Genomic DNA, 20,079 nt, shown 5'->3' on the forward strand with positions numbered 1-20,079 from the left:
AGTAATTCCATGCCTCTCATGTTAAAAGTCTCCTGTTAAGCAAGTGCAGAGCAGTCCCATTTAACAATATGGGTGTCCCCAGAAGCAATACTGACAGCACCACTATAATGGCATCAAATACCTTTCCATGTGTAAACTAAACATGGTGAAGTCTCCAGTGGAGATACGGAACACAGTTCATGACTACCAATTATTTAATTGTAAATAAGTGATGATACTGACTTTCAACAAGTGTTAGAAATGTTGGGAATTATATCTAAAAAGTACACAAAAACAAAAACTGGAATCAAAAAATAGCAACTGATAAGAGTACAGCAAATATATGTAAGTAAACTGATTTGTATAAAAAAGATGATGATGTTGAGCAATTTTTTTTGTTGTTGCTGAAGATGTCTGTTATGTTTCAATAGAACCTACAATTACTATGTGAACATTTAGGCTATAAGGAACAAATAACTTTCAGTTTGAAGCAATCAATCAATCAATGAGTCACACTGAGTGGTTACAATTGATGTTTGATTGATAAAAGAAGCATTATATTCAATATAACTGAATCACACCGTGCATTGTTTGTCTGGAGAGTCCTGACTTCTGCCGAGAGGTCATGTCGATTTCTGTTATCAAAATGAGTTTTTATGTTGCAGGAGGCTCTGTCAGTAGTGTACCAGTGCTGTGAGAAGCTGCGAGAGCCAGTTCCGCAAAGGACAGAGGCAGCTATGGGCCGCAGCGTGCTGGGGGCAGCAGTACATGCAACATGGGCAATGGTAGCAGAAGCAGTAGCACAGGAGGCAGAGCGGTTGCGTGCGACCTGGGGACTGCCCCTCAAGCCACCAGGTTACTTCTGGCAGCCACCAGTTATACTGCCAACCTCCTCCAGGCCCTCCACAAAAGCCACTGAGAAAGCCTCCTCTGCCAGTGAGTGGCAACATACGTTCTACAGTAATTTACAGTACGTTAGTAGTAAATTCTCACTATAAGATATTATAACAGTTACAAGAGAAGTTTTAACAGTTCTTGGCCTCATAGAAGGTGCATGAATGTATCCAAAATAGACTTATCTTTAAAAATTAAGATGGCACACTCTGAAGTTACAGAGATGAACGTTTTTAGCTGTCTGTATGTGGGAAACGCGTTAACACTTCAATATTAAAACTTTAATAAAAAATGAATAAATTGAATTACATGCTATGACAATCCAAAATCTCATAACAGAGGGTGGACTATGACTAAAATTCAAAGTGTCATACTCATTATCACTGATCAAAAGGATACAAATTTGCTCACTTTGAAAATATCGTGATTAGCCATCTCCACCACAATAACACAAAATTTTGTTTGAACACAAATCCATTTAGTGTCTGGGACAAACCCACAATTTTAGGTGAAAAATGGTGTCACCATGTCATCACTACATTCAAAACAACCAACAGCAAAAGGCAAAAGTTCAAGAAGGAAGAAAAAAGTAATTCACTTACGATAAAAGTAATGGCTAGGGTTTCCAAGATTTTCATCATGTACTACTAACAGATTATATTCATGAGAGCAAACCCACTACCAGAGAGATGTATATTCATTACTGGACATACTGACATAAGCACTTCAGGAAAACATCCACTTTTTGCAAAGGTATTTGGTCTTGTTATGTTCCCAGCCATCACTTTTTGTTCCTTAACCTTGAAGAAATAGCTGGACAGATAATGATTCACATCAAATGGTGGGATTGATTTTTATGGAAGCACATGTTTATTTTGCACAGCTGGACAGCTTTTATAGTACAAAAGATCTAAAATTTTGAAAAATCATTGGATGTTGAATGTACCTCCTAGATAAGCTTAATCACACTGCACTAGTATCCAAAACATGTAGCCATCACACATACTTGTTGGCAGCATTTCATGCTCTTTGTAATGTTCCACGACCTATATCGACAGCCACACACATCACACTAAAAGAGCTGTGCTGCATTCTAGAATGTCTTTGTGTGCACGTCCTGTAGAAGTTTAGCTTTGCTGTATTTAACCCATGGTTTAAGGCTAATTTCTTTGATTAGTAATCAAAATATCTTTGATCCCACGTTCTAACACTGCCACAGCTTAAACTTTAAATAAAAATCATGAGCAATGGCTGCTAAAGACTTCCAGCGTAAGAAGGCACCCTTATTCCACCAATGGCCTTCTCAAAGAGGGCAGAGCAGTAGAAAGAGGTTCAGGGCACTCTTTTGTTCCTAGGGTGGGAAACTGCACCTAAGTGGCAGGAGAATCAGCACTGATCAACAGCATGAGAATGCAGAAGGCAATGGAAGGCACTGCATTAAAGACACACAACATTTATCCACAGTACATGTGGTTTGTAACTGAAAAAGTGTCATGATGATTCCTCACAATCGGCAAAAAATTACAGAGTAGTTCCCCATTTGGATCTCCTGGAGGGGACTGCCAAGGCGGAGGTGACCATGTGGAAAAGATTGAATAACCAATGAAACAATAACATTCTATGATTCAAGGCAAGGAATGCCAGAAGTGTGAACATAGTAGGGAAACTAATAAATTTGAAAATGGAAATGCTAAGGCTCAATCTAGGTATAGTGAACATCAATGAAGTGAAATGGATTGAAGTTGAACATTTCCGGTCAGGTAAGTATAGGGTATAGTATCACAGCAGCAGAAAATGGTATAGCGGCACTAGGATTCGTTATGAATAGGAAGGTAGGACAGGAAGTGAGTTACTGTGAACAGTTCAGTGATAGAGTTGTTTTCATCAGAAGTAACAACAAACCAGCATGGTCAACAATAGCTCAGAAAAAAAAACATGCTGACGTTGCATGCAGAAGGTGAAGAGATAGACAAAGGATACTAAATGGGTAATTAAGTGTGTAAATGGAGATGAAAATCTAATAGTCATGGGGGCCTGAAATGTATTTGTAGTGGAAGGAGTAGAAGAAAGGATTGTGGGAAAAAAGGGCTTGGTAGTAGGAATGACAGAGGAGACAGTCATAAATTTCATATGATAACAGCAAAACTCTGTTCAAGAATCACAAGAGGAGGAGATATACTTGGAAAAGACAGGGAGATACAGGAAGATTTCAGTTAGATTACATCATGGTGTGAGGTAATGGGCAAGTTGTGGCGCCCTGGAAATATTATATGTTCAGAGTTGGGGTGGCCGCACAGGACACTCGTCAAAGCTGCGGCTCAGCAGCGACCACATGGTGCTGAACGTTAGCTTAGCAACCGCGTGATGCCGCACAAATGCCGGTGCAGCCATGTGGCTGGGAATTCCATGGTGACACTGTGTTGATAAAGGAGACACGCTGGGAGTGCCAAAGATGGCGGACTTTGTGAAAACTTAATGGCAGACATTTCATAGTTCGTATAGAAATTAATAGTAGCCAGATGAATCGTGATATCTCAAAAAGAAACATGTACGTTACTATTATTTGCACGACGATTCTGATGGTGTAATCAGATTTTCAATATCTTTATTAGCTTAAAGTTTAGTATCTGACGGTAAATTATACAAGTAACACCAAGCAACGAATTTCCAAAATAAAAGCACTTCATCCCATTTTGTCAATAGCCGTGTCTTTAGAAAGCTGTTAGTGTAAACCTAAATTGGTATGAATTACAGGGATGTAACTTAAATAGTACATGAGTTATTGGAGGTCAAAGTGGCCGATTACTATCGATCATGTCAGGCCATAAGTACTCCACAGTTACATGAAAAAACAGTAGCAGCATGTTTATAAATATATTTATTCATCTATGTCTTTGCTTATATCTGATATATACTATTCATGAAGAAATTGGTTAAATATTTACCGTGTTTTAGAAAGCACAGAGACATTAGGCTACTGGCCTACCTTTTGTTGCTATTCCTTAGATATATGTTTATTTAATTTGTTTATGTATTTAATAATGTGCTTTAGAGCATGTTAGTGGTCCAGCTGTAGGAATATTTATTTAATTTCAAGTTATTTAAATGTAAATCCAGTATTTAGAATATGTCTCATTATGTTTGTGTGGATACGTTGGCTTGGAGACATGGAGGGAGCACTCTAGCCAATCACAGCGCTCATTACTAAGAGAGGCGTATGGAGGTTGTGGAGGAACACGGTTTCCGGAGAGGACACGAGGTAGTTCGGGAGTGCGGCAGTTCTGGACAGTACGGACAGGACACGGGAGGTGCTGGATGCGATGGCGCGACAGACACACAGTCGCGAGAGGGACTTGGAGAGTGTGGAGTGGCTTACACGTGGTCGCGGCAGATAGAAATATTATGCACTTGTGCACTTGTGAGATTTCCGTGGCTTCTACAGTGAAGATGTAGTGTGCGTTTAAAAGTGAATATCTTGCAAGCTTTGATGTTGTTCGTAACTAATTATGTGCAGTAGGAATCTATTGTTTCCATGGTATTCAACTTATATTTTATTTAATTGCTGGACCATCGACACCAATAAGTGTTTTGCAAAAATATACCGCATTCTTAAAAGTACTTCTACTATCGTACTCATCATTTAAAGACATTAAGATAGTACCTGCATATTTTATTTAATTGCAGTCTTTCATTTATAGAGTTATATGTTCCTTTCATAATTCGCAGTTGCCGAGTGATAGAAACCTTTGACCATTCGCTTCATGTGTGTATTCTTATCGTATACTGTAGACTCGGCTGTATTTGGCTTGTAATGCGGCAACTACGTATCTCAGGCCCTAGACAACAAAACCAGCCAAAACTTTTAATATTTCAACTCTGAGTCTGAGGGTACATAGGCAGAGATTCCAAAATCAAATATTGGACTGTAAGATGTGCCCATGGGCAGGTATAGACTCAGATCACAATTTGGTAATGATGAAGAGTAAGCTGAAGTTTAAGAGACTACTCAGGAAGAATCAGTGTGCAAAGTAGTGGGATACAGAAGTACTAAGAAATGAAGAGATATGCTTGAAGTTCTCTGAGGCTTTAGATACTGCAGTAATGAATAGCTCAGTAGGCAATCAGTTGAAGAGGAATGGACACCTCTAAACAGGGCAATCACAGAAGTTGGACAGAAAGAGAGAGAAAGGTAACTGCAAAAAAACCATAGGTAACAAAGAGAAATACTACATCTGATTGACAAAAAAGGGAAGTTCAAAAATATTCCGGGAAATTCAGGACTACAGAAATACAGGTCACTTAGGAATAATATACAGGGCTATTACAAATGATTGAAGCGATTTCAGAAATTCACTGTAGCTCCATTCATTGACATATGGTCACGAGACACTACAGATACGTAGAAAAACTCATAAAGTTTTGTTCAGCTGAAGCCGCACTTCAGGTTTCTGCCGCCAGAGCGCTCGAGAGCGCAGTGAGACAAAATGGCGACAGGAGCCGAGAAAGCATATGTCGTGCTTGAAATGCACTCACATCAGTCAGTCATAACAGTGTAACGACACTTCAGGACGAAGTTCAACAAAGATCCACCAACTGATAACTCCATTCGGCAATGGTATGCGCAGTTTAAAGCTTCTGGATGCCTCTGTGAGGGTCGGCCTGCAGTGAGCGAAGAAACGGTTGAACGCGTGCGGGCAAGTTTCACGCGTAGCCCGCGGAAGTCGACGAATAAAGCAAGCAGGGAGCTAAATGTACCACAGCCGACGGTTTGGAAAATCTTACGGAAAAGGCTAAAGCAGAAGCCTTACCATTTACAACTGCTACTAGCCCTGACACCCGATGACAAAATCAAACACTTGTGGGAGGAACTTGATTATCGGCTTGAAGTTTGCCGAATCACTAAAGGGGCACATATCGAACATTTGTGAATGCCTAAAAAAAACTCTTTGAGTTTTTGTATGTGTGTGCAAAGCATTGTGAAAATATCTCAAATAATAAAGTTATTGTAGAGCTGTGAAATCGCTTCAATCATTTGTAATAACCCTGTAAATAGGAAGTGCAGGGAAGCTAAGGCAAAATGACTCTATGAAACATGTAATGAAATCAAAAAAGAAATGATTGTCAGAAGAATTGACTCGGCATACAGAAAAGTCAAAACAAGCTTCGGTGAAATTAAAAACAAGAGCAGTAACATTAAGAATGCAATGGGAATTCCACTATTGAATGCAGAGGAAAGAGCGAATAGATGGAAAGAGTACAATGAGGTCCTCTATGAGGGGGAAGACTTATCTGATGACATGACAGAAAAAGAAACAGGAGTTGATATGGAAGAGATAGCGGATCCAATATCAGAATCATAACTTATAAGAGTTTTGGAAGACTTAAAGTCAAATAAGGCAGAAGGGATGAATTTCTAAAATCACTAAGGTATGTGGCAACAAAAAGATTATTCATATTGGTGCACAGAATGAATGAGATTGGTGATGTAACATTAGACTTTCAGAAAAACATTATCCACACAATTCCCAAGATTGCAAGAGGCGGCAAGTGTGAGAATTATCACAGAATTGGAAAAACATCATCCACACAATTCTCAAGATTGCAAGTGCTGCAAGTGCAAGAATTATTGCACACCCAGCTTAACAGCTCACGCATCCAAGTTGCCGACAAGAATAACATACAGCAGAAAGGGAAAGAAAGTTGAGGACCTGTTAGATTACGGTCAGTTTGGCTTTAGGAGAGGTAAAGGTACCATAAAGGCAGTTCTGATGTTGTGGTTGAGAATGAAGCAACACTGAAAAAAATCAAGACACATTCACAGCATTTGTCAAGCTGGAAAAAGTGTTTGACAATGTAAAATGATGTTTGAAATCATGATAAAAGTAGGGGTAAGCTACAGGAAAAGCCAGTAACATATAATATATACAATAACCCCACGAACCTACTACGGTGTCGTAGCAGGCGGAGAGGTGATACTCCGACGTGGCGCGTCCCAGGTGGCGGATAGGGGGGTCCTCACCGGCTTGCCGGCGGACTTGAGCGAAATAAAATAGCTCTCGCGGACCAAACACACAACATCAAGAAATCCATTAGTGTCTGTTCTGGTATCCAGCGACTAGTGGTCTGCGTCTGTTTACCTAGTTGGTGCGGCAGTGAAATATGGCTTGATCTCAACAATCAAGTCTGCAATTACCGTGATCTTGTTGAAGGTCACCACAACCAACTTCAACTTGAAGTAATCATGATGGAACAAATGGAAAGAAATCCGCTACCCCAGGCCCCAGTCAACGGACTGGACTTTCCTGGTCATCGGATTCTGGGGGACCAGGAACATCATGAGGAGAAGAGTCTGAGCTTCTCAAAACCTCTTCGCAAGCACTACCTTGGCACTCTCAATGCAAACACTCTATTCAAACTTGGAAAACTAAAACAACTGACAGACATGCTAAATAAATTTCACATCAAAATTCTTGCCATCCAAGAGATGCGCTTCGTAGATGAAAACCATTTCGACACAGAACATTACAGGATTTACAAAGGTAAACCTGCTGTCAGAAGAGGAACACCATTATTGTTTGGTACAGGGTTTGCAGTACACAAATCAGTCATGGATAACATCATAGACTTCAATTCAATATCAGAACGTATCTCGACACTGTCCTTCAAATCAGGTAATAAAGCATACACAATTATCAACGCACATGCACCTACAAATGACCATAACAGAAAGAAGCCACAAGAAATTGAAGACTTCTGGGAAGACATGGAGGAAGTAACTAACAACGTACCAGAAAGACATGTGAAAATTGTAATGGGTGATTTCAATGCGCAGCTTGGTAAGGAGAGAAAATTCAGAGAAATAACAGGCCCATACTCAGCACATATTCGCACGAACAGAAATGGGGAACACCTCATAAAATATTGTCAAAACTTTAACCTCAAAATCATGTCAACACAATTTCAAAAACCAAGACGAAAACTTACAACATGGAAAGCACCCAACACAGTGTGGGGAGAATTTCAGATTGATCATGTGGCCATATCCAAGAAAAATTCGCGGGAAATTCTAAATGTCAGAACACGTAAAGGAGTCTTCGAGTCTGATCATTATTTGCTACAAGTTAAGATTAGGCCAATCCCAAGACTGAAACAGACAGCGCAAAACAAAATAGTCAAACCTGATCCGGAATACTTGAAGATAAACAGGGATAAAATCGTTGAAGAAATTAATAGGCACTCAATAGACACATGGACAGATCTGGCGAAGGCAGTTCAGAAGACTATGTGCTGGGGACAACCACCTAGAAAACGCAAACATAGGTGGTGGAACGCAAAGTGTGATGAAGCCATTGAGAGAAGAAAGCAAGCATGGGACAAGTTCAGTAGCTACAGAAATTCAGAAACATGGAAAGAATTTCACGAAGTTCAGAAACTAGCATCGAAGGAAATCAGAAGGGAAAAACGAGCATATGACAATAACAGACTAAAAGAAATTGAGGAAGATTTCAAAAGAAATAACACAAGAAATTTTTACAGAACTTTCAAAGAAAATATTAAGGGCTATCAACCCCCTAGCCTCTGCTTCCGAAGAACAGATGGATCCCTGGAAACAAACACAAAAGAAAACTGTAAAATTCTCAAACATTACTTTGATAAACTTCTTAATTGCAAAAAACCTACAGGAAAATTAACATTCCAAAAGACCACATCTAATGCCGATTCTGATCCACCCACAATAGAAGAGATAGAGGAAATCATAAAACAAATTAAAAATAACAGAGCTGCCGGAGAAGATGGTATTATCGCCGAGATCTGGAAACTCCAAGATGAAAACATCACCAAAAAAATCCATAAGATTATCTCCGAAATTTGGATCACAGAGAAAGTGCCAGAGGAATGGAAATGTGCATTGATCCATCCGTTACATAAAAAGGGTGATAAGTCAGATCCAAACAATTACAGAGGCATTTCGCTAGTACCAATTACATACAAAATTTTCTCTAAGGTGCTATTAAACAGACTAGAACCACAAGCAGATCTGCAAATTGGGGAATACCAGGCAGGCTTCAGAAAAGGGAGATCATGCATCGAACAGATCTGGAACTTGAGAACACTTTTGAAAGTCAGACAGGCAAGAAACACTGTAGTTACCTTTGTGGACTTTAAAAAAGCATATGATTCCATAGACAGACAGACACTCTTTGACGTACTGGAAGAATATGGTATCGACAGAAAAACCAGGGCACTTATACAACAGACGCTTACAGACACTACCTCCAAGATTAAGTTCATGGGAGAAATTTCGGAACCCTTCCACATACACACAGGTGTCCGACAAGGAGACGGGCTCTCACCAATCCTGTTCAACATGGTGTTAGACAAAATTATCAAGCAGTGGGAGGAACAAGTTAAAGGAATACAGCTGGGAAGAACACGTGAAACCAAAACAATCATAAAATGTCTGGCATTTGCAGATGATATAGCCATACTCAGCAATAATACACAGGAGGCAAAGGAAGCACTGGAATGCTTGCATGAAATAGCTGCCAAAACAGGTCTGCAGGTATCTTACGAGAAGACACAATATATGGAACGACAGACCAACAATGTACACACCATGAATACGGTATATGGATCCGTAGAAAGAGTCGAAAAATTTAAGTATTTAGGGGAGTACATACAAATGGGAGGATCAAACAAGGCGGCTAACATGGAACGAACGAAGAAACTCCAGAAGGCATACAAACTCACATGGTCACATTATAATAAGAAAAGCATATCGAGGCAGGCCAAACTTAGGCACTACAAAACAGTTGTATTACCAGAAGCATTGTACGCGTCAGAAACAACCACAGTTGGAGCATCAGGCATCATAGACACAGAAAAAATAGAACGCAAAATTCTCAGAAAAATATTTGGACCAATTCACAGAGATGGCATATGGATGAAGCGACCTACCAAAGAGCTGTACCAGCACACTGACAGACTAACAGACGCGATCAGAAAACGCAGATTAACTTTCTATGGGCACATACAGAGAATGGACAACAACCTACTTACAAAGAAAATTTTTGATGTAGTAAACAGCTCAAGCAAGAAAACAAATTGGTATCATGAAATAGACGAAGACTTAAGGCAGATAGGGATCAACAGGCAAATGATAGGAGACAGGAAATACTTCAGAAACAAAGTTAGGAGTGCAAAATTTATTGTAAAGGAGAGAAAGAAGAAAGGAACATTATGGACAGAGCAAAGGAAACAGGAGCACAGCCAAAGGATGAAGAGATTTTGGGAAGAGGAGAGGAAGAAAGGAAAGAAGTGAAAATTGTGTCATCATGTGATTTTCGAGTTCAAACACTGTCCATAAGGGCAACAATGAAATGAATGAATGAATGAATATACAATAACCAAGCAGGAACAATAACAGTGGGAGACCAAGAAAGAAGCACACAAATTAAAAATTTGCCCCTGCTGTTGAATTTATACGTCAAAGAAGAAATGACAGAAATGAAAGAAAGATTCAGGAGTGGGATCAAAATTCAAGATGGAAGGATACCAGTGTCATGATTCGCTGATGACATTGCTATCCTCAGTGAATTACAGGACCTGTTAAGTGGAACAACCAGTCTAATGAGCACAGAATATGGATCAATGAGTTAGAAAAATACAAAAATAATGAGAGGTAACAGGAATGGGAACAGCGAGAAACTTAATATCATAATTGACGATCACAAAGTACATAATGAAGTTAACAAATTCTGCTACCTAGGCAGCAAAATAACCCATGACAGATGGAGCAAGGAGGACATAAAAAGCAGACTAGCACTGGAAAAAAGGGTATTCTTGACCAAGACAAGTCTGCTAGTACCAAATACAGGTCTTAATTTGAGGAAGAAATTTCTGAGAATGTTTTAGAGCACAGCATTGTACAGAGGTGAAATATGGACCATGGAAAAACCAAAACAGAAGAGAATATAAGCATTTGAGGTGTGATGCTACAGGACAATGTTGAAAATTAACTAGTTTGGTAAGGTAAGGAATAATGAGTTTCTCTGCAGAATCAGTGAGGAAAGGAATACATGGAAAATGCTGACAAGAAGAAAGGAGAGGATGACAGTACCTCTGTTGAGACATCAGGGAATAACTTCCATGGTACTAGAGGGTGCTGCAGAGGGTAAAAACTGTAGAAGAAGACAGAGATTGTGATACAATCAGCAAACAATTGAGAACATAGGTTGCAAATACTGCTCTCTGATGAAAATGATGGTGCAGTAGAGGAATTCGTGGTGGGTTGCATCAAACCAGTTAGAAGACTGATGACTTAAAAAAGTTTCATTTAAGTTAGGTCCATCTCCTAGTGGAAATTTCATGATTTTCACTATGAATAAGTTGGATACTGATACCTTGCTGCATACACTCATCAGGAAGTTTCCACACTGTCAGAATGTTGTCTCTTACCAGTAGTGAAGCGACATGCAGGTATTCCCTGCATTTTGTGATGTGAACAAAATGTGTCTGTATGTGGCAAATGCTTTCATTTTTATTATACATAAAGCTCTAGTGCAAAGATTTCTTCACAAGAGTTTTCCTAGGAAACAGTGAGTGACCAACAAGTTTCAGAATTAGTTACAAGGCCGTATGTAAGGTTCCTAGTTGAAGTGCTAACTTGAGTTCAGTCTTGGGCTTCAGCACAGTTGATCACGAGGTAGCAGTTTAGCAAGGAGTATTATATTCTTAGTCATGTTCAGTAAAGACTGAAGAGCTTAGGTGGCTACTACTGTCACAAATAAATCATGACAAACATCAAATTAATTTTTATCTTTTAAAGAATGCTTTTTAGGTACCATGACCCATATACTAGCAGTAATAGGAATATAAAGGCTGCTCTTTTTCAGTTGCTTAGGGACAACTCACTTTGGTGGTGCCACACATATAAACATTTGGAATGGCGGCTCAAAGCTGTCATAATACACAGTCAAGTATTACATCATATTGCACTGTACCAGGTGATTCAAAAAGAAAGACACTGTGACTACACCACAAGAGGAATCATTTTGTGTATTGGAATTTGTGTGAAGTCAATCCATTGTTCAAGTGCAACATGCATTCCACTGTTGTTTCAGCAAGAAGACTCCTCTGCACAAGCAGATTTATGACTGGCATACAAAATTCTTGGAAGTTGGTTGCATATGCAAAAGTAAGAGCTCTGTTGGGCTACGTACATATGATGAAAATGTGGAGCATGTGCTTTACTGTATGATTAAATGATGATGGCCTCCTCTTGGGTAAAATATTCCGGAGGTAAAATAGTCTCCCATTCAGATCTCCGGGATGGGACTACTCAAGAGGACGTCGTTATCAGGAGAAAGAAAACTGGCGTTCTACGGATCGGAGCGTGGAATGTCAGATCCCTTAATCGGGCGGGTAGGTTAGAAAATTTAAAAAGGGAAATGGATAGGTTAAAGTTAGATATAGTGGGAATTAGCGAAGTTCAGTGGCAGGAGGAACAAGACTTCTGGTCAGGTGAATACAGGGTTATAAATACAAAATCAAATAGGGGTAATGCAGGAGTCGGTTCAATAATGAATAAAAAAATAGGAGTGTGGGTAAGCTACTACAAACAGCATAGTGAACGCATTATTGTGGCCAAGATAGACACGAAGCCCATGCCTACTACAGTAGTACAAGTTTATATGCCAACTAGCTCTGCAGATGACGAAGAAATTAAAGAAGTGTATGATGAAATAAAAGAAATTATTCAGATAGTGAAGGGAGACGAAAATTTAATAGTCATGGGTGACTGGAATTCGGTAGTAGGAAAAGGGAGAGAAGGAAACGTAGTAGGTGAATATGGATTGGGGCTAAGAAATGAAAGAGGAAGCCGCCTGATAGAATTTTGCACAGAGCACAACTTAGTCATAGCTAACACTGGGTTCAAGAATCATAAAAGAAGGTTGTATACATGGAAGAAGCCTGGAGATACTGACAGGTTTCAGATAGATTACATAATGGTAAGACAGAGATTTAGGAACCAGGTTTTAAATTGTAAGACATTTCCAGGGGCAGATTATTGGTTATGAACTGTAGATTAAAACTGAAGAAACTGCAAAAGAGGTGGGAATTTAAGGAGATGGGACCTGGATCAACTGAAAGAACCAGAGGTTGTACAGAGCTTCAGGGAGAGCATAAGGGAACAATTGACAGGAATGGGTGAATGAAATACAGTAGAAGAAGAATGGGTAGCTTTGAGAGATGAAGTAGTGAAGGCAGCAGAGGACCTAGTAGGTAAATAGACAAGGGCTAGTAGAAATCCTTGGGTAACAGAAGAAATACTGAATTTAATTGATGAAAGGAGAAAACATAAAAATACAGTAAATGAAGCAGGCAAAAAGGAATACAAACGTCTCAAAAATGAAATCGACAGGAAGTGCAAAATGGCTAAGCAGGGATGGCTACAGGACAAATGTAAGGATGTAGAGGGTTATCTCACTAGGGGTAAGATAGATACGCCTACAGTAAAATTAACGAGACCTTTGGAGAAAAGAGAACCACTTGTATGAATATCAAGAGCTCAGATGGAAACCCAGTTCTAAGCAAAGAAGGGAAAGCAGAAAGGTGGAGGGAGTATATGAAGATGAAATGGGAGATACGATACTGCGTGAAGAGTTTGACAGAGCACTGAAAGACCTAAGTCGAAACAAGGCCCCGGGAGTAGACAACATTCCATTAGAACTACTGACGGCCTTGGCAGAGCCAGTCCTGATAAAACTCTACCATCTGGCGAGCAAGATGTATGAGACAGGTGAAATACCCTCAGACTTCAAGAAGAATATAATAATTCCGATCCCAAAGAAAGCAGGTGCTGACAGATGTGAAAATTACCGAACAATCAGTTTAATAAGTCACGGATGCAAAATACTAACGCGTATTCTCTACAGACAAATGGAAAATCTGGTAGAAGCTGACCACGGGGAAGATCAGTTTGGATTCCGTAGAAATATTGGAACACGTGAGGCAATACTGACCCTACGACTTGTCTTAGAAGCTAGATTACGGAAAAGCAAACCTACGTTTCTAGCATTTGTAGACTTAGAGAAAGCTTTTGCCAATGTTGACTGGAATACTCTCTTTCAAATTCTGAAGGTGGCAGGGGTAAAATACAGGGAGCGAAAGGCTATTTACAATTTGTACAGAAACCAGATGGCAGTTATAAGAGTTGAGAGGCACAAAAGGGAAGCAGTGGTTGGGAAGGGAGTGAGACAGGGTTGTAGCCTATCCCCGATGTTATTCAATCTGTATATTGAGCAAGCAGTGAAGGAAACAAAAGAAAAATTCAGAGTAGGTATTAAAATCCATGGAGAAGAAATAAAAACTTTGAGGTTTACCGATGACATTGTAATTCTGTCAGAGACAGCAAAGGACTTGGAAGAGCAGTTGAACGGAATGGACAGTGTCTTGAAAGGAGGACATAAGATGAACATCAACAAAAGCAGAACGAGGATAATGGAATGTAGTCGAATTACATTGGGTGATGCTGAGGGAATTAGATTAGGAAATGAGACACTTACAGTAGTAAAGGAGTTTTGCTATTTGGGGAGCAAAATAACTGATGATGGTCGAAGTAGAGAGGATATACAATGTAGACTGGCAATGGCAAGGAAAGTGTTTCTGAAGAAGAGAAATTTATTAACATCGAATATTGATTTAAGTGTCAGGAAGTCGTTTCCCAAAGTATTTGTATGGAGCGTAGCCATGTATGGAAGTGAAATATGGACGATAACTAGTTTGGACAAGAAGAGAATAGAAGATTTTGAAATGTGGTGCTACAGAAGAATGCTGAAGATTAGATGGGTAGATCATATAACTAATGAGGAGGTATTGAATAGGATTGGGGAGAAGAGAAGTTTGTGGCACAACTTAACTAGAAGAAGGGATTGGTTGGTAGGACATGTTCTGAGGCATCAAGGGATCACAATTTAGCATTGGAGGGCAGCGTGGAGGGTAAAAATTGTAGAGGGAGACCAAGAGATGAATACACTAAACAGATTCAGAAGGATGTAGGTTGCAGTAGGTACTGGGAGATGAAGAAGCTTGCACAGGATAGAGTAGCATGGAGAGCTGGATCAAACCAGTCTCAGGACTGAAGACCACAACAACAACATCAGAGATGCAGCGAATATGGAGCCCTCAGAAGTCTACATCTACATCTACATACATACTCCGCAATCCACCATACGGTGCATGGTGGAGGGTACCTGGTACCACAACTAACATCTCTCCCTGTTCCACTCCCAAACAGAACGAGGGAAAAATGACTGCCTATATGCCTCTGTATGAGATGGGCAAGCCAGTATTTTCAACTTGAAAATTTGGTTTGTTTAGAAATAATTTACAGCAAAAAAATAGCTATTTTAATCAACATTACAAACACTAAATTCATCGTGGCTTCATGCAATGACCTACATTTATTTATTTATTTATTTATTTATTTATTTATTTATTGATTTATTTAACCTGGCAAGATTAGGGCCATCAGGCCCTCTCTTACATCTAACCAGGCATTCTACTTATTTTACATTCATATGTTTTAGTAGGCATGTTAAACTACATCTAGTACAAAAAGTGAAATAAACAATTTGAAAGGTACACCTGGAAATATACATACATATAGAGTTTATATTCTTAGGTCACAAGTACTGTTATAATTAGACATTATTGAAGAGACAGATTTTAGATAGGAGTGCCGGCAGCAGGGAGTATGAGGGAGACTCATGGTGAAGGGAGGAGAAGAATAGAGACATGATGAAACATAATTAAGGAAATATAAAGGAAAAGAAGATTGCGTGGCTAATAGAGAAAGATGAAGAGGAAGGCATCTCAGGAGCGAGATAGGAGACGCTAGCTTTGCTATTTGACAGATGAGGGGATTGTCCTTGTACATTAATTTTGTGGAGAACTTTGTGAGGATGATAGTAGGAAATGCTTCAACTTCTTCTTAAAAGCAGCAGGAGATCGAATTTTGCGCAAGGTAAGGAGCAGTTTGTTCCAGAGGCGGACAGCGGCAACTGAGAAGGAGTTTGCAAAAGTTTTTGTTTTGTGAGTGGGCACAGTTAGGATACCAAATAAGAGTGACCTCGTGTTTCGATTATGATGACATGACAGGTTTTTGATCTCTGAAGCAAGGTACTGGGGTGCTTGCGCGATGAGGAGTCGGTGAAGTAGACATAGAGTGTGGTAGTCACGCAATTTGTCCGGCCGCAGCCACCCTAGCTCGGAGTATGAAGCACTAACATGATCATATCGGCGAATGTTGCAGGTGTAACGCACACAGGCATTCATGGTTAGCTCTAGCCGTCTTTTGTTTTCACTACTCATGCCTTGTTGAATCACATCACAATAGTGGAGGTTCGGTAGAACGAGTGCTTGCACGAGCTGGCGTTTCAAGTCCTGTGGAAATATGTTCCGAAACTTTTTGAGAGCATAGAGACAAGCAGACGTCTTTTGGCACACTGCGACTGTATTCTCTGCCCAGTTGAGATGCTCATCCAAAGTTACACCCAAGTTCTTCACTGTTTTCTGATATGGTATTGGAGTACCGTCGAGCAGAATAGGAGGTAGCCGTTCGCGGAAATCTGAACTTATTAATTTCTGATGGGCTATTAAGATTACTTGCGTCTTTTTTGCATTTAGTTTAAGCCCCAGGTTTTTCGCCCATCTCACTACTGAAGACAGATCATCATTCATCTGAGCGATTGCAGTGTTTACATCTTCAGGTCTGACGCTTAGGTAGAGCTGGAGGTCGTCGGCATAGAAATGATATTTACAGGAGGACAGAACCGACGAAATATCGTTGACATATAAAGAAAACAAAAGTGGTCCTAAGACTGATCCTTGTGGCACTCCCGAGGAAACATGTTTCCAGGAAGATTTTTCATTTACGCAGACAACACATTGCTGTCTGTCTTTTAAGTAGCTTTCAAACCATCTCATTGCACTATCAGAGAAATTAAGCTGTTGCATTTTTCTGAGCAATATGTCAAAGTTAACAGTGTCAAAAGCTTTGCTGAAGTCCAGTAGCGTCAGTATTGTTGCCTTTCGATTGTCGATGGCATATTTCAGGTCATCAGTTACTTTAATTAGAGCAGTGTTTGTGCTGTGATGTTTACGGAAACCGGATTGAAATTTGTCATATAGGCTGAATTCATGCCAGTGTTCAGTGATTTGGTCATGAACAATATATTCAAGTACTCACTGTGTGAACTATTATATGCCTATACTGTGTAGATTGTAAGTATAGTGACGTGTCCTGTGTTACAAGTACATAACTGCACAAGAGGTAAATTATGAGACTAATAAAGATCACAGTCACAATCTATTAACCCTGCAACTGAATATATTGCTGAATTTCAGAAAATTTATTCCTCCTATGGGTTGAAAAACCATAATTTCATTGAACTAAGTATAAGTTTAATCAAGAAGAGCATGTTAACAAATAAAATATTTGAAAAATACTTTAATTACTGCATTTTCATCACACACTTTTCATTTTACACCCATAAGCTCTGGAGAGAAAGCACCTACCCTTAGTTGCACTCTGATCCTTGCGAGCATGTATTAATCGAAAACAACTTGCATAAACCATACATAATTCATATATACATGTATAAGGCATATCACAAAACTAAGGGTCAACTGTCTAATGATATTGCTGTGAAGAAACATTCACAGATCTGCCATTTGCAAGTAGACAAAACTCCAGGAATTGAAGTAACAGCAAATAAAGGTATTCCTGCTGTGCTACAAATTTATTATGAGCCTCAGCAACACAGATAGCAGCACCATAGGTGCAACCGCAATGGATGGATATCTGTTGATAGGCCAGATAAACAAGTAGTTGCTGAAGATGGGCAGCAGCCTTTTCAGTAGTTACAGGGCAAACATTCTGGATGATTGACTGATATGGTCTTGTAATATCAACCAAAATAGCCTGGTTGTGTTGATACTACGAACAGCTGAAAGCAAGGGGAAACTGCAGCCATAATTTTCCCCAAGGGCATGTAGCTCTGCCGTATGGTTAACTGAGGATATCCTCTTGGGTAAAATATTTTGGAGGGAATATGGCCACCATTCAAACCCCTCAGCAGAGACTACTCACGAGGATGTCATCATCAGGAGAAACGTAACTGGTATTCTAAGGGTCCAAGCAGAAAACGTTATATTTCTTAGCTGAGCAGGTAGATCAGAAAATCCCACACCCACCACAGTAGTATAAGTTTATATGCCAAGTAGCTACACAGGTGAAAAAAATGTATGATGGCATAAAAGAAATTATACATATGGAGAAGAAAATTTAATTGTGCTGGGGGACTGGAATTTGATAGCAGGAAAAGGAAGAGAAGGAAAAAGAGTAGGTGAATGTGAACTGAGGGAAAAGAACGAAAGAGGAAGCCATCTGGTAGTGAAAGAAGGTTGTACAGGTGGAAGACACCTGAAAACACTGGAAGGTTTCAGACTGATTATACAGAGTGTTCATAAATAGTCTGAAAAGCCTGTTAAGGTTTTGCAAGGTAGGTTATGATGAGAAATACAAGGTAAGAAAAACATCTGACACATTGCACCATTTCTGAGTTGATAAGCATTGAAGCTAGCCAATCAGGCTGCCACACATGGATATTCAAGTGGCCCACCAGAGACAGTGTTGCCAAATATGTTTTTCATTTGGTTTCCTACAACCAAACAAGAGAGTTATAAAAAAAAATTGTACACAGGACAGTAGTAAGGATTGAACCTGAGCAAAAGGCTGAGCAGTCTCGTGCACTGTCATCAGTGCTATAAGGACAAATGACAATAACTGTATCTGGAAGGCTGTTCAAATTTGTGCACACAGTGGTCTGGTCAACTAACTTCAATGCTAATTAACTCGGGAATGGCACAATGTATTGATTCAACCCCCCCCCCCCCCTCCTCCCCCCTTAACAATTATTTCTCAGCACAATCTATCCTTCAACCTCCTTAAAAGGTTTTCGGACTGTTTCTGACTACCCGAATAATGGTAAGACAGAGGTTTTGGAATTGGATTTTAGATTGCAAGACATTTCCATGGGCCAACTTGGACTCTGACCACAATTGATTGGTCATGAACTGTAGATTAAAACTGAAGAAACTGCAAAAATATAGGAAATTAGGGAGATGGGACCAGCATAAGTTGAAAGAACCAGAGGTTACTGCAAGTATCAGAGGGAGCATTGGGGAACGATTGACTGGAACAGGGGAAAGGATACAGTAGACGACACACAGGTAGCTTTGAGAGATGAAACAGTGAAGGCAGCAGAGGATCAACTGGTAAAAAGAGAAGGCCTTATAGAAATCGTTGGATATCACAGGATGTATTGAATTTAATTGGTGAAAGACAAAAATATAAAAATGCAGCAAATGAAGTAGACAAAAGGGAATACAAACGTATAAAAAATGAGACTGACAGTAAGTGCAAAATGGCCAAGCAGGAATGGCTATGTGACAAATATAGGATTTAGAGTCACATGTAACTAGGGAAAAGATGGGTATCACCTACAGGAATATTAAAGAGATGTTTGGAAAAAAGAGAAGCAACTGTATGATTATCAAGAGCTAGAATGGAAAACTAAGCAAGGAAGGGAAAACTGAAGGGTGGAAGAAGTATATAGATGGTCTATATATGGTAGATGAAGTTGAAGGCAGTATTATATAAAGGGAACAAGACCCCAGGGGTTGACGGCATTCCGTCAGAACTACTGATATCCTTGAGAGAGCCAGCTATGACAAAACTATTCCATGTTGTGTGCAAGATTTATGAGAAAGACATGAAATAATCTCAGACTTTAAAAAGAAAGTAACAATTCCAATAACAAAGAAAGCAGTGTTGACAGAAGTGAATATTACTGAACTACCAGTTTTATAAGTCATGGCTGCAAAATACTAACACCAATTCTTTACAGAAGAATGGAAAAAAAAGGAAGATCAGTTTGGATTCCAGAGACATGTAGCAAACACGCAAGGCAACATTGAATCTACAACTTCTCTTAGAAAATAAGTTAACAAAAGGCAGACATACATTTACGGTATTTATAGACTTAGAGAATTTTTGACAATGTTGACTGGAATACTCCCTTTGAGTAAAATACAGGGAGCAAAAGGCTGTTTAAATCTGGTACAGAAACCAGACAGCAG

At 39.5% G+C, this 20,079-nt stretch overlaps 1 protein-coding gene across 1 annotated transcript in view; it reads left to right on the forward strand.

Moving 5' to 3' along the window:
* LOC124795491 overlaps positions 1-20,079 on the forward strand; it is a 110,824-nt gene that overhangs the window by 85,644 nt on the left and 5,101 nt on the right. Inside the window, exon 4 of the mRNA XM_047259537.1 lies at positions 645-915. Coding sequence (XP_047115493.1) covers positions 645-915 — 271 coding nt within the window. The remainder of the gene's footprint in view (positions 1-644; positions 916-20,079) is intronic.

The sequence above is a fragment of the Schistocerca piceifrons genome, chromosome 4 (genome assembly GCF_021461385.2).
Source record: "Schistocerca piceifrons isolate TAMUIC-IGC-003096 chromosome 4, iqSchPice1.1, whole genome shotgun sequence".
NCBI lineage: Eukaryota > Metazoa > Arthropoda > Insecta > Orthoptera > Acrididae > Schistocerca > Schistocerca piceifrons.